The 15,006-nt window shown below is 28.6% G+C and overlaps 1 protein-coding gene across 4 annotated transcripts in view; it reads right to left on the bottom strand.

The window, feature by feature from the left end:
* Positions 1 to 15,006, bottom strand: part of LOC123272299 (neurogenic protein mastermind-like) — an 83,880-nt gene that overhangs the window by 18,818 nt on the left and 50,056 nt on the right. For 2 of the 4 annotated variants that reach the window (XM_044739004.1, XM_044739006.1), the window contains exon 2: positions 10,050 to 11,579. In XM_044739004.1, coding sequence (XP_044594939.1) covers positions 10,050 to 11,579 — 1,530 coding nt within the window. The remainder of the gene's footprint in view (positions 1 to 10,049; positions 11,580 to 15,006) is intronic. The other 2 variants (XM_044739005.1, XM_044739007.1) reach the window with 1 other exon arrangement.

The raw sequence follows: 15,006 nt of genomic DNA, 5'->3' as shown, positions 1-15,006 counted from the left end.
AAAATTTTATCATGCCATTTTTTGAAAAAAATTAATTAATATTTTATGAAAAAAATTTTTCCCGGAAAAATTTACTATTTAGTAAAAACATTTCAATGTCAAGTAAAAGCAAAAATTTGACAGCGATTGACATTATATCGACGGCGATAAATGTTATTATTGCTGTTGCAGTTATTTATATTTATATTTAGTTTTGATATCTTGGAAGCAATAAGTAAATAATACCTGCGCGAAACAATTGCGCGAGAATAGAAACGAACGAACCGAGTGACGCGCACTGATGTCATGGTCGAGCTAAAATTAGCAAGTCGTAGCCCCGTCGCAAACCACGACTTGTCGCACGATTCTGCAATGTAAGACAAATAATTGTATGACTGTCAGTTTATTAACGAAAATACTTAAAATTGATACAGTAATTTTAATAAAATATTTTTATTTTAATTATTAGGACCACAAAATTTGTAAGCTAATATATCAAGAGAGAATTTTAATTTTTTTGGAATTGCAAATTAGAACTATTTTGGTGAAGAGTTGGAGGAGGAGCCAAGATTATGGAAATTGTAACAAAGTATTAACAATTATTTAAAATATTGTTGACGGAGCAAAGTAGGTTACAAAAAGTGAGGCATATGAGAGTATTGATTTCAGCACGGTACACTCTAGACACGATTATTATTGTGCATGGAATGTGTTTTTCTGTTATGTTGTTCAGTTATACGTGTTCAACTACTGTATACTTGTAACGCACTTTTAACTCATTGCTTTTGATGTAATTCTTCGCTGTCATATTATACGTCAATAAAAAATAGTATGATTATCATTCTAAAAATTTCATACATAGCTTCAGAATTTTCGTAAAAAAATACACTGATAGAAAAAAATTTTAATATTTTATTTAAGCTTGATTAATTTTTAACTGAGTAATTTTAATTTTTTTCATTGAAAAAAATTTATTAAAAATTAAAAAATAATTTTTTATATTAAATAAATCAATGAATAATTTTTAAAAAATTAAATAAATATATTTAAACTGAATGGATAAAATTTTTTGCGCTCGTGTAACAGCACACACACTTTGCTCGTTGCGCCAACATCGCTCATAATTAAAATCCGCATTTATTTTTTTTTATAGTTAAATTTAATGTCAAAAAATAGAGTTGTAAATTTTTTTAATAATTTTATTAACTAAAAAATTAAAAATAAATTTTTTAAATAGAAAATATAAAATTTTAATTTTTAAGATTGAAAAAAAAGCTTGGAAAATCCAAAAGTGCACGCCTCTCTCATTTTAAATAATAAATTGACTAAAATAAAATACAAAATTTCAAATGAATAAATAAATATTATTTTTTTTAATTATTGTTATTATTAAAAAAGAAAATTTTTGAATTAAATATTAAATAATAGATTGTTATTCGCAAAAATGGCTGTAACTTCTAAAAAAAAGTCTGAAAAATCCAAAAGTGCACGCCTCATAACGCTCATTCATTTCTTAAGAAAAAAATTAATTGTGTAATTGATAAAAAAAAAAAAAAATTATAATTAAGTAATTTCTTACAGAGTATTTTTTATTTTTTTTTAAATATCGGCGCCCTTTTTTTGTCATATGCGCACGCAGTCTAAAAAAATCTAGCTTGATCAAGTGGCGCCATAGTTTTCACGTGACAAATAAGAAAAGTTCATTTGGCTTTGTACGGTTGTATCGTAGTGAATTTTAATAAAAATTCAATTTAAAAAAAAATTTGTAAACTAGGCCACTGATATGAAATACGGACCCAGTTGATTGAATTCTTAAACTAATAAAAAAGGTCCGGTCGTGAAATATCAATTTGTTCGGGAGTAATCGTTGGTACATCCAAAATGGGGTGACATCCGGACGTCCACGTAAAATTTTTTTCAAAACATTTTTTTTTTTCAAAATAGCAACATGAAATGATTTTAGAAAGTAAAAAATTGTTTAATTTAAGTGTTTTTTCGGTGTACATCTACTTATATCATTGTATAAGTGTAATATGGTTGTGATAGAGGCATTTAAAGATCACAAAATTGCTTGACCTTGACGAGTCGAGTATAAAGCACAACCTCACGCGCTTCGCGCTATGAGGCGTGCAATATTGATTTTTAAGAAAAATTATGAGACCAAAATTGTAGCTTAGAAAATTTCCTATAAAAAATGTTTTTATACTATGCGGCTATTTTTAATATTTTAGAATATATAGATACTTGAGTAGTTCTTACAGAGTGAAGAATGAAAAAGTTTGGAAAATCCAAAAGTGCACGCCTCATAATCTCATTTTTCATAATAAAATTGATTAAAATAAAATACAAAAAATACTTTTAAATCTTTCGCGCCATTGTCCACCCAAAAAAGAAAGGTACTGCGCATGTATTGTAAACGAGACTTATTGACATAGACATAGATATACAAATGGTTAGTGGATTTTTAGTTTATTGCTAATTATAAATAAACTACATTGAATTAGACCGTGATCTTCGAAAGGACTCAGTTTTAAATCATACTGAAGCGTATAAAAAATAAATGAACTTGATCAGTTAAGTTTTTCGGCAGTTATCGTGACCACGCCAGTTTTCATACATACATTTGACAGCCGGACGTCCACGGAATAATTTTTTTAAACATTTTTTTTATTTATTTAAAAAGCAAAATTTCTTTTAAAAATGTCATAATTGTTGAAACTAGTGTTTTTCCATTACATTTATGTGTAAATATTGTTCTACAAGTGCGATAGAAAATAAATAGAGACAATTTTAGTTCAAGAAATCGCTTGATTTTTGTAAGACAAGTGTAGAGCACAACCTCATCCGCTTCGCTTATGAGGCGTGCAATAAGTAAAAATTTTAGGAATAAAATATGATGATTTAATAAATTATATATTAAATTAATAAATATTTTTTAATTATTAAAAAATTAAAAATTTCTTGTTAAAAATTATTTAATAGTTAAAAAATAATATTTTATATTTAATAAATAATTTCTAAATAAATAAATTTATTTATTAATTAAAAAATTAAAAAATATTCAATAGTTGAAAAATAATATTTTATATTTAATAAATAATTTTTAAATAAATAAATTTATTTATTAATACTAAATAAAATTTTCTATCAGTGAAATTTAATAAATTTTTTTATTTATGTTAACTTTAGAAAGTATTGAATTTTTAGCGGCGATTGTATTAAAAAAAAATTGTTTTTTCCTGTCAGTCGGAATCGAACTCGCGCCTCCCACGTATGTGTAACTTTTGCTTATCGCTACAACATTTTAAACTTGAAAAAAACTCTAGAATTTATTTATAAAATTCAAAGCTATTTTTATATTAAATTTACAAAAAAAGATCATTTATGCATTAAATATAATTGAAAATAAATGTGTAATAATTCTTATGATCAAAAAAAAAATTTCAATATAGATTACAATAAATTACAATAAAATATTCAATGGATGCAAAAAAATCGGACAAACTATTAATAAAAAAGAAGCAACTGATTGAATTTAAATAGAAAAAAAATAATGGTATTTTCATATCAAAAATCTTGTTTATGTGAAGAAATATCGATGTTACCCTCAATAGTTGTAACCGGAAATCGAGCAACAAATATCTCCATTAAACCGGTACATATGTAAATAATCTGAATACAAAAGAACACCTTGGGCTTGTTCTATCTTACATATATTGTATATTGATACGTAAATTTATATATAAGCTAGTTAAGTTGAGCATACATAAAATTATCATCGGCGACGTGGTTGTATATTTTTTATTTTTCCCGATCACCCGTCAGTCGTAAGAAAAAAAAAAAGTTCCAATGTTTCCGCAATTAACGTTCGCTGTTTAACATAAAGGTGACTGGGGGTTATTCGAGCCGGTGACAAGATGCTTGATATACAAATATATATATTTATAAAATGTTAAATAATGAATTTAATTGTTTGGCAGATAGTGAGCCAACGATAACCCTGGAAATTCTGGAATAAAATTAACATACCGATTAGAGTTATTTGTCGAGCTTGGATTCATTTTTTAAAATTGTCCACTGAAGAAAGAGGTAACTATTTCGTAAAAGAAAATAATATGTTAAAAAATTTGATAATAGACTCGGGAACTAAAAATTATTATATTTTCTAAAATATTGAAAATAGCCCCATGGTACAAAAACATTTTTTATACACTGATAGAAGGATTTGTTTATATTTAATAAGCTTTATTAACTGTTAATAAATGATTTTTTAACATCATAGAATTTAATAAATATTTATTAACAGTTAATAAATATTTATTAATGGTTAATGAATACTTGCTAACTGTTAACAAATATTTATTTTAAATCAAAAGCAAAAATAGCAATTTTCTTTTGACACTTTTTATAACCCTTGAGCTTGGAATACATGATAATAATTTAATTCACTAAATAAATGAACGTTTTTAATATTTACAAATATAAAAGATAAAAAGGCCATTCGGCAGCGCCGAAATGGAAGTAGATTTTTCAAATAAAAAAAATTGATTTTTAATAAAATAATATAATAATACTGATAATGTATAACTTAATTCATGAATTAAAAACAAAATTCAATAATAAATTTACAACTATTTACAACAAATTTTGAAAAAAAAATTATCTTGTGAAGAAAAAGTTTCTCAAATATTTACCAAAGAATTGCACAGATTATAAGATTTGAATTATAAATGTCCAAATTTTAAGTAACTGCTTAGAAACAACAGTTTTCAAGTTAATCAGAATTTTGCAACCGGATAAAATTTTAGTTGAAGAAAACAATGGTTAGAACTAATTTGTGACATATTTACTGACAACCTACCCGAAAACATTACACAAAAGACTGATCAATATCGTAATTATTGAATTTACATCATGATTAAGCTATGATGTAGACAATAATTCTAAAACGGCTGCAACAGTAAAACTGTTTCATTAAACGAACTCTAAAAGGAGTAATATTGAGACTACTACCACTTCTAAGTAGTGAAAATTGAGGCTTATCAAAAGAGCTTTATGATGCATTTTACCGAATTTAAATATCTTGTCTAGTTCAGTAATTATACCAAGTTGAAGTAGTAAAAACATCAATTTTTACGATTTTCAAAATTTCAAAATCCTGTCATTTTCAAATTACTCGCCCGATTAAGCTCATCTTCGAACTTAACCTTGGTCTTGATCGATAGATAAAGCATGCTGAGTTTGAGAAGAATCGGTCATAAATTGAAAACGCTATCGTGCTGACAAGCCGCGTTATATCGTATAAATATATATATATATATATATATATATATATATTTATATATATATATATATATATATATTATATATATATATATATATTTATATCGTATAAATATATATATAAATATAAATATATATAAATATAAATATATATATATATATATATATATATATATATATATATATATATATTTATATAAATATTTATATATATATATATATATATATATATATATATATATATATATATATAAACTTTTGAACTATATATATTTTCTGACTCAGCTCGATAAACTAAGTCATAAAATGGCTAAATTTTTTAAAAGTTGCGCCACGAGGACGGCTGCAATAGTTAGATTTTTATAAAATCTACTAATTATGAGCTGTGATAGAATTATTTTTTTTACAATAAACGTTATTATAATGTAATATAATTAATGCAAATAATTTATAAAGATGATTTTTGTTTATAAGCAATCTTCATATTATGACATTGCAAGCGAAACAAATTTACTCAACAAAATATATTTTAACTGTTAATAAATATTTGTTAATTATTAATAAATACTTATTAACTATTAATAAATATACTTTCCTTCCAAATAAATATTTATTAAATGTTAAAAAATATTTATTAAAATTTAATAAATTAAATAATTGTCTTCAAATAAATTAAATTATTAATAGTTAATAAATCCTTCTATCAGTGTAGGAAATTTTCTAAGCTACAATTAAGGTCTCATAATTTTTTGATAAAATTGATATTTTATAAGTTATAGCCATTTTCAGTTACTTAATATTTCATTCAAAAATGCTCATTTTTAACAATAACAATGATTTATAGATATTTTTCTGACGTAAGTCATTGAAAATTTTCAGTTTATTGGCTATCCAGTCTAATACAACAATTTTTTCTCTAATTATTCATAATATTGTTAGCCTGTATTCCCTCCAGGCATAAACAATTTATTTTCAACTCGTATCTAGCCAATATACTGAAAATTTTCAATGACTTACGTCAGAAAAATATCTATAAAATATTATAAACCAGTATTTAGAAAAAACAAATATTAAAAATAACAATAATAGTTACTTAAGTAGTTCTTTCAAAGTGAAAAATTAAGAATCATTGTCTAGGTACTATAAAAATGATTATGACTCCTAAAATATTGATTTTTGAGGAAAATCATGAGACCTAAATTATAGCTTAGAAAATTTCCTATAAAAAATGTTTTTATACTAGGGGGCTATTTTTAATATTTCACGAGATATAGTTACTTAAGTAGTGCTTATGGAGAGAAAAATAAAATCATTATCTAGTCACTATAAAAATGAGCATAACTTATTTTGCAATATTAGTAATAACACTGTTAATTTTTTAATTTTTTTTAGGCATCGCTAAATAAACTTATTTCTGTGCAATTTTCGAGCCAAAATTTTAGAATTAAAAAATTTATAATTTATATCTTATAATTTAAAGAATGTACACTGATAGAAGGATTTCTTAGTATTTAAAAAGATTTCTTTGTATTTAAGAAATCATTTCTTAAACATCATTTCTTAGTATTTAAAAATATTTCTTAAATACAAAGAAATATTTCTTAAATACAAAGAAATATTTCTTAAATATTAAGAAATATAACTACTAAGAAATATTTCTTAAATACAAAGAAATATTTCTTAAATACTAAGAAATATTTTTTAAATGCTAAGAAATGATGTTTAAGAAATGATTTCTTAAATACAAATAAATCTTCTTAAATGCTAAGAAATCCTTCTATCAGTGTACTAATTGTTGTATAATGCCGATTGGCGTTCAAATGAATAAACAAATAAATAAATAATTAAATAAATAAATAATTTCTGTAACATTGATTTTTGAGAAAAATTATGAGACCAAAATTGTAGCTAAGAAAATTTCCTATAAAAAATGTTTTTATACTAGGGGGCTATTTTTAATATTTTAAGAGATATAGTTACTTAAGTAGTTTTTTACAAAGTGAAAAATTAAGAATTATTTTCTAGTTACTATAAAAATGATTAAAACTCCTAAAATATTGATTTTTGAGAAAAATTATCGACCAAAATTATAGCTTACAAAATTTCCTATAAAAAACGTTTTTATACTATGAAACTATTTTCAATATTTTATAATGCTATTTAACAAAATTTACCAACAAAATCCAATAAATAAAACTTGAACAAAAATTCTTCATTCTATAGAATTATATAGTTCTACCAATTCTCCCAACAATTTTACTATTTTCAAACTAAATAACCTAAAGTTGATTCAACCAATCTTCTGATTTTATATTTGTTATTTCCTCTATCAAACTTAGTTTCAAATATCTTTCGAAATGAGTTTAAACAAAATCTTATTTTTATCTATCAAGCTTTTTATTTCCAATAAAGAAACTCATTGTTTCTCCAATAATATTAAATAATTAGAGTAGAAGTACCGTTTTTGGCCACCTTAGCACCGTTTTTGGCCAGTCAACATTTGAATTAATTTATAAAAAATTAATATATTGATAACCATATTTTTGATGAGTTTTAAAAAATTTATATTAAAACAAATTGAGTTTGTAATGGTTTATTAATACGAATTCATTTCTACACGGAGAAAAAAATTTTGCTACAGGAACTCTATAGTAGTTAGTTAGTTGTAAAAAGTTCCAGTAGGTTAACGTATTCTTATACACGGAAAGAAAATTGAAGGAGTTTTTACTATTTTACTATTGTAATTTTTACTAAATAAAATAGTAACGGTGGACTATACTTCTCATTTAGTAATTTTTACGATCTACTATTGTAAATTTTATCCAACAAATAAGACTAGCAAGAGTCTTAAAAAGTCGGATACTATAGAGCAAATTATACAATATGTGTTTGTGAACTTTACAATTTAACTATTGTAAAAATTCACAGTTGGTTTTTTTAAAAGAAATATTAGGGAGGGAGAGAGATAGAAGGTTGGACTAATTGGTACCTGTACAGTAATCGAAAAAGAAACCGACATTTTTGTGTTATCTGGGAATCGAACCCAGAACCATGTGTTGGCAGCCAGAGACTCTCCCTCTACGCTATCCGAGCTAAACTAAGACTCATACGATTTAACATTTACATAAACTCGGAGTCTAGCGCTGTCACGGCCATAACTCACACTAATTGAGAAACATTCCAATTCAACTATTGTAAAATTTGCTATAGTTCTATTGGAAAGATACAGAGGCAGCACTGGAAATTTTCATCTCTTACTTTTTACAATAGTAATATCGTAATTTTTCATGAATAAATAGTATTTTTTCTTCTAAAATATTTGACAATTAATAGTAATAAAAGTATAGTCCAGCTTTACAATAGTTGTATCGTAAATTTTCCCAGAAATTTTTTCCCGTGTAGTAACAATACCGTTTGGCTCCTGCAACTCTACATCGTTGAGCTCTGAGAGCTAAACGTTATTTACCTCTCACAACTCTACAGGATCGTTCTGAGACTATAACAAATTTTTGGAAGTCTGCTTAATAATTTTTTTTACGATTTAGCATTGATAATTTAATAAATACATGCGGCAGAATGAATTTATATTGCCAACAATAATTGTATATGACAAATAAGAATAGTATTATAATAGAAATAAAATAATAATAGAACTTATATTACAAATAAAAATTATTTGTAAAATAAAAATATGGTCGTCACAAAATTATCTTATTTTCTTAATTATATTAATAAATATTGGACATAAAATCATTACCGTATATACACGAGAAAAGATAAATAAACGAAAACAAATTTTATTTTGTGTTAAATTGGGTCTTTTTAATGTATTCCGATAACTTATCACTTATCACAATATAGTCAACTAATAAATTAAATTAATAGTCACTGCAAATGAACCTTGAAAAACCATAAATACAAAACTGTTCTAACGAAATTCAATGTGACAAATATATAAATAAATTAAATAAATAAATTAGGAACTTAATTGTCCTCATATATTTTTAATAATATAGATTAGTAACAAAATAATTATGTTTGGCATTTTAGAAGGTTATGAAATATGTCAGCGCACTCTACTACTGCGCAACGTAGAGCGCTCTCAACTATACCGTTTGGCTCTGAGAACAATCCCGTAGAGCTCTGAGAGCTCAACAATATTGAGTTATCAGAACTAAATAACATTATGTTACTGTAACTCTACAACGAATAGTAAACTGTGTATAGTTGTGGTAACTCTACAGTTACGTTACCAGAACGAAATTTTTTTTTCCGTGTATCGTTTATTTGAACAATAAATTGCTACAAACGGTATTTCTATCCTATCTCTTTTAGATTTTTAAAATTCCTTTAACCAAAAAATCTTTTTTCAGCCTGTATTTAAATCTTTCTTAAAAAATCCAAAAAATTCCCTAAAATCTCTCAAATCTCAAAATTCTATCCTCCAACTTTCATCTGAAAAATTCCCCTCAAAACTCTCTACATACCCTAAAATTCCCCCGAATCCCAAAAAGACCAACCAACCTACCCTCTCTAAATAACAACCCACCCCTCCTTAAAACCCGTTCATTTGCGCAGACGTCGTCACTTTGGATATCAATGCACCAGCAGGTTCAGCTCAAGAGCGTTAACCAGCGAGTAACCCCGTAGACCATCCAGAAAGAGACAGCCTTCTAAGTGGGGAAGCAACTTGTTGCGCATTAGCAGTTCCGCTCTTCCTAACACAGCTCCCTCACCCTTCAATCCCCCCAACTCCCTCAATCCCAAAAAACCAAAAAAAAACTCACCTGAATATTATGCCCAGGATTAGATATATGTAGCTGCTGCGCCTGGTTGATCTGAAGCGTCGCAGACCCAGACCCTGACGGTGGTCTTGGCGGAGTGGACCCAGTAAAAGGTCCCGGACCCGAGCCACCTTGATTGGGCCCAGGACCAGGTGCTCCTCTGGAAGGCAGAGGGTACCCAGGACTTCCATGATTGGGCATGGACCCAGGACTTCCATACGGCGAGTACTGCTGCTTGTAGCCCGAAGGGCCAAGCATATTGGGCTTGCCAGTCATCGACTGGGATCGCTTCATATCCCCCAAGCCCGAAAACGGAGCCTGGTTCGCAAACATATCACCAGCTTGCGACTGGAAGCCCGGATTGCTGGTGCTCTTGTGATAAGAAGCAGCAACTGAATTTTGTGCGTTCTGGTTCCCAGTTCCAGAAGTTCCGTTGCTTCCAGGACTGCCGAGGTACTCTGGGTTCCCAAATTGGGGGAATTCCGTGTAAGGTGACCTTGAAGCAGGACCACGAGCTGGATTTCCAGCGGGGGTAAAGGGACCAAGGCCCATTTGATTTTTGTGCTGTTGGTTCTGGTGCTGCTCCGCCATTTGCTTCAACGTAGACGCTGCGGGGCTTTGGATCTCTGATTTGAAGTCCAAACTGGAGTACGGCAGCCTAGGGGAGTACTGAGCACCCAATCCGGGGCTAGGATTGGAGGTAAGAGCCCCGTTAGCGACTCCGTTTTGATGATTGTGGCTGTGGACGTCCTTGTCGTCTTCAAGCTTGATTCCGTTGCTGAGCCCCGGGACAGAGTTTCCGGAATTTCCTGAAGATCCGTGGTTCACTGTGAGGGACTCGATGCCCTTGTCATCAAAATCGAACTCGTCCATCAGCGGGTAGTCGTTGATTTCCGAGATCAGGTCCTTAAAAGTGTCCGCGTTTAGCATTTCATCCCCGGTTTCGTCGATAAAGTCAGAGAAGCCTGGAAAGCCGGCTCCGTTGGCTGCTGCGTCTTTCACAACGGCTGCTGCGCACTGCTCAAGGTCCACGAAGTCATTATCGGGCTCTTGTTTGCATTCTACTAGATTTCCGATGTCCACACAACCGATACCCGGCCCTTGGGAAGAAGCTCTGGAGCTCGGGTCGGCTTTGGGACCAGGAGAGGACGTGTTTACTAGGTCGCTTTTTACTGAAGCGTTGGTTAGGGCTTTCACGGTGACGTTTGTGGAAATTTGTTGGGCTTGGGAGTTCGCTGCGGAGGTCGTGAACTCTAATTGTTGGACTATTTCTACAGAAAATTTGGTTAGTCCTTCGTTGGAACTGGAAGTACTGCCTGGGGCAGGTTGTCCGCTGGAGGAGGAATTGTTTCCGGAGGGTAGTTGGTTCATTGGGTGGTGCCCTGAGCTGCTTGAGGATTGCGTTTGTTGGTGCTGGTGCTGCTGTCCTTGGGTACATTGCACTTTTACTGGAGGCTCGCCGAAATTCGACTCTACTGTGCTGCCTCCTGATGACTCCAGGTCCTCCGCGGTTCTTTTTAGGATTTTCTGCTGCTGGAACAATAAGGTTTTGGTTAGAGACATTTTGCTGGGATTTGGAAATTATTAGGGGAAAAATTTGGTTATCTTTTGAAATATTGAACTGTCCAAGAAATCTATATACTAAATTTCATTAGGATCTGTTAAGAATTCTCGATAGAATAACATTCATAAGTCGGTTGTACTACACATTGCCTGAAAATGGTTCAATTGCACTCTTAACTTGGATAAAATAACTAAAAATTCTCAAAATGTCAATGTTATATGCGTCAAATTAAAACTGATTTCATGAGCTATCACATGAATTTATCAAAAATTAGCTATCTCTGTTCAATCAAAAGTTATACATCAATAGAGTGACCGAAAACGTGATTTTCACTATTTTGAAAATTTTAAATGGTCGCCATTTCTAAACTAATTGATTGATTTTGCTCATCTTCGAACTCATTCAAGGTAATTACCCAAAGAATATTTGTACCAAATTTCATCTAAATCCGTTGAGAATTGTAGACGCTATCGTGTTCACAAGCCGCGTTATATTAGATAAATATATAAACTTTTGAACCAATGCTAATTTCGAGCCTTACTCGACTACATAAGAGATAAAATGACAAAATTCCGGGTGAATTCCGACACAAGGGCCAATGCAATAGATAGATTTCTACGAAATCTACCTAATATTGATCTTATGATCAATATTATAAAAATTCAATTCTCTACAACTTTTATTTAAAATATTTTTCTCTAAAATCAAGAGATTTAAAATGAAAACCATTTTATAACTATCAATTAATATAAATAGAACTTTTTTTTTCCAAGATTGTTTATTTGATACTAAGAATATTAAACAGGCAATTTATGAAGAAAATTTATACACAAGTGATATTAAAGACCATAAGAGTCGAGTTGAGTGCGATGTTACAATATCTAGTGTCAGCACTTTCTAGTCATGAACTGTATGATGTATGAATAAAAAAAAGAAGAAGAAATAAAACAAAATTGTTGTTGAAATCCACTTGATTAGTTTTAATGTTTAATTATTAACCGCGGATGGAGTGTATTCATATTTATATTTGCATACTTTTTCATTGGCCTTCTCGGGTGTAGTAAATACAATAACTAAAAAAATGTTGTGCAATTCTGCTATACACACATTTAATTTGTTTTGGTTGCTGGTGCATTTCATTTGAAAGGACGTTTTTTAAATAAACTCAACTTGATTTTAGTTTTAGTTTTACTTTTGTTCGACTTTATAAGTTATTCAACGCACGCTGATTGAATTTTGATTTCCAAGGAAATAAATATGAAAAGTATAACTTTGTTAATTCTGTTGAAGTTATTTTTGAATTTTAAATGAAAAAATCTAAAATTTTATTTTTTTATTTTTAATATTTAAACTTTGCATTAATTATTAAAAATATTTATTGATTAAAGTATAAATTTTTCTTCTCCTCATTATTATTATTATTTACTATTTTAGGCCTCAATGCAGTGTAAAAATTTTTTACAGTGCATAAATACACTCGTAATTTAAACTTTTGTACATTATTAATAATAATTATTATTATTGATAATTAAAAATGATTATGTATTAATTTTGAACATCAATGCAGTGCAAAAAAATTCATTTATTTTATAAAATTATACTTATTTAGAAATGTAAAGGATTTTTATTAATTTTTTTTACAAAAAATATAATCTTGGTTTAAAAATTGTTCTTTCAAATCTTGAAGTAATTTTTTTTTAGTTTATTATATATATTATTAAGAAAATAAAAAAAATTTTGTCTCCAGGACAGTCATCTTAAAGGTCACTGTGAAGGTCTTGGCGTGAATTTGTGCCTTTTCAAGGTTTCATATTATTCTTACCGATAGTCAATTTATTATGATAAATATGTAGATTGGGATTTATATTTAGATGCATAATTAAGAAATGACCTTTTATTTTGTGAACTTGACATTTTTCAAGATATAAGCTCACCCGGACATTACACTCATCGAGACCTTTCATTTGAGTACCCACATCACTTTTTCACATATTTATATATATTACATATATATGTATATATGAAAAATATATCAAAAATGCATGTGGGTACTCAAATGAAAGCTCTTGATGAGTGAAACATTGTGATGGGCTTATATCATTAAAAAGGTCAATAGTTAAGCAAGTACAGTGCAATTTAACAAATATCTTGTGAAAAATTGACATTTTTAAAGATATAAGCTCACCCTGACATTACACTCATCAAGACCTTTTATTTAAGTACCCACATCAATTTTTCATATATTTATATATATTATATATATGTATATATGAAAAATAAATCAAAAATGCATGTGGGTACTCAAATGAAAGCTCTTGATGAGTGTAACATCGGAATGAGCTTATATCTTTAAAAATATCATAAATTGACAAAATACAATATAATTTCTTAATTATTGACATTTTTAAAGATATAAGCTCATTCTGATGTCACACTCATCGAGACCTTTCATTTAAGTACCCACATCAATTTTTCATATATTTTATATATTTATATATTATATACATGTATACATGAAAAATATATGAAAAATTGATGTGGGTACTCAAATGAAAGCTCTTGACGAGTGTAACATCGGAATGAGCTTATATCTTTAAAAACGTCAATATTTAATAAATTACAGTGCAATTAAATAAAATTAATTATTTAATAAAGCAAAATTTTATTTATTTATAGTTCACAAGTCATAGCAGTCACATAGTGACTGCAAGGTTGCTTATTATTATTTTTAATAAATTAAAAAATTGTTAATTTAATTGAAAGAGTAATTAATGACAACCGAACAAAGATACAATTTTTACTTTTAAAAATTCTACCTAATAAATAAATTCTCCCCAATTTTAATTGATAAAAAAATAAACAGACTGATGGGAGCGTTTAATAGTTAAAAAAAAAATGAATACTAAAATAATAAAGCATAAATATCCGAATTTACAGTATAAATATTAAAAATTAAAAAGTTTGATGCAGCGTACGCCGAAAAAATGAGATAAATATCCCGTCCGCGCTTTGGCATCACTCCAATGAGGTGTCGGACTATTGAACAAACAATCATACGGGATTGTTAGCAGTCTTCTTCCTCGGTGTATATATATAATAACAGTTTGAGTAATTTAGACGATTGCACCATTGCGTCAATCAATAATTAAACAAATAAAGTTAAGCGTATCCATGGCAATTCGGACGTTGCTCGTCATACCGATTGCAGTTCTATTCCCAAAACAAAGTAAAATGTTGACGTTTATTCGAGCGTGGCATGAAAAATAAATTCCCCGCTTAAATCGTAGCGGTATTGATGAAGGGTTAAGAGTGTGAGGCCAGGGCTTGACTTCCATGACACCGTACCGGCAAGATATCGATTTGTATGCGCGCCTAACCAGGACTCTACTCTCTTTA

Source organism: Cotesia glomerata, linkage group LG9 (assembly GCF_020080835.1).
Source record: "Cotesia glomerata isolate CgM1 linkage group LG9, MPM_Cglom_v2.3, whole genome shotgun sequence".
Lineage (NCBI taxonomy): Eukaryota > Metazoa > Arthropoda > Insecta > Hymenoptera > Braconidae > Cotesia > Cotesia glomerata.
Note: the sequence above shows the minus strand (reverse complement) of the source record. Positions and strands in the feature narration are given on the sequence as shown.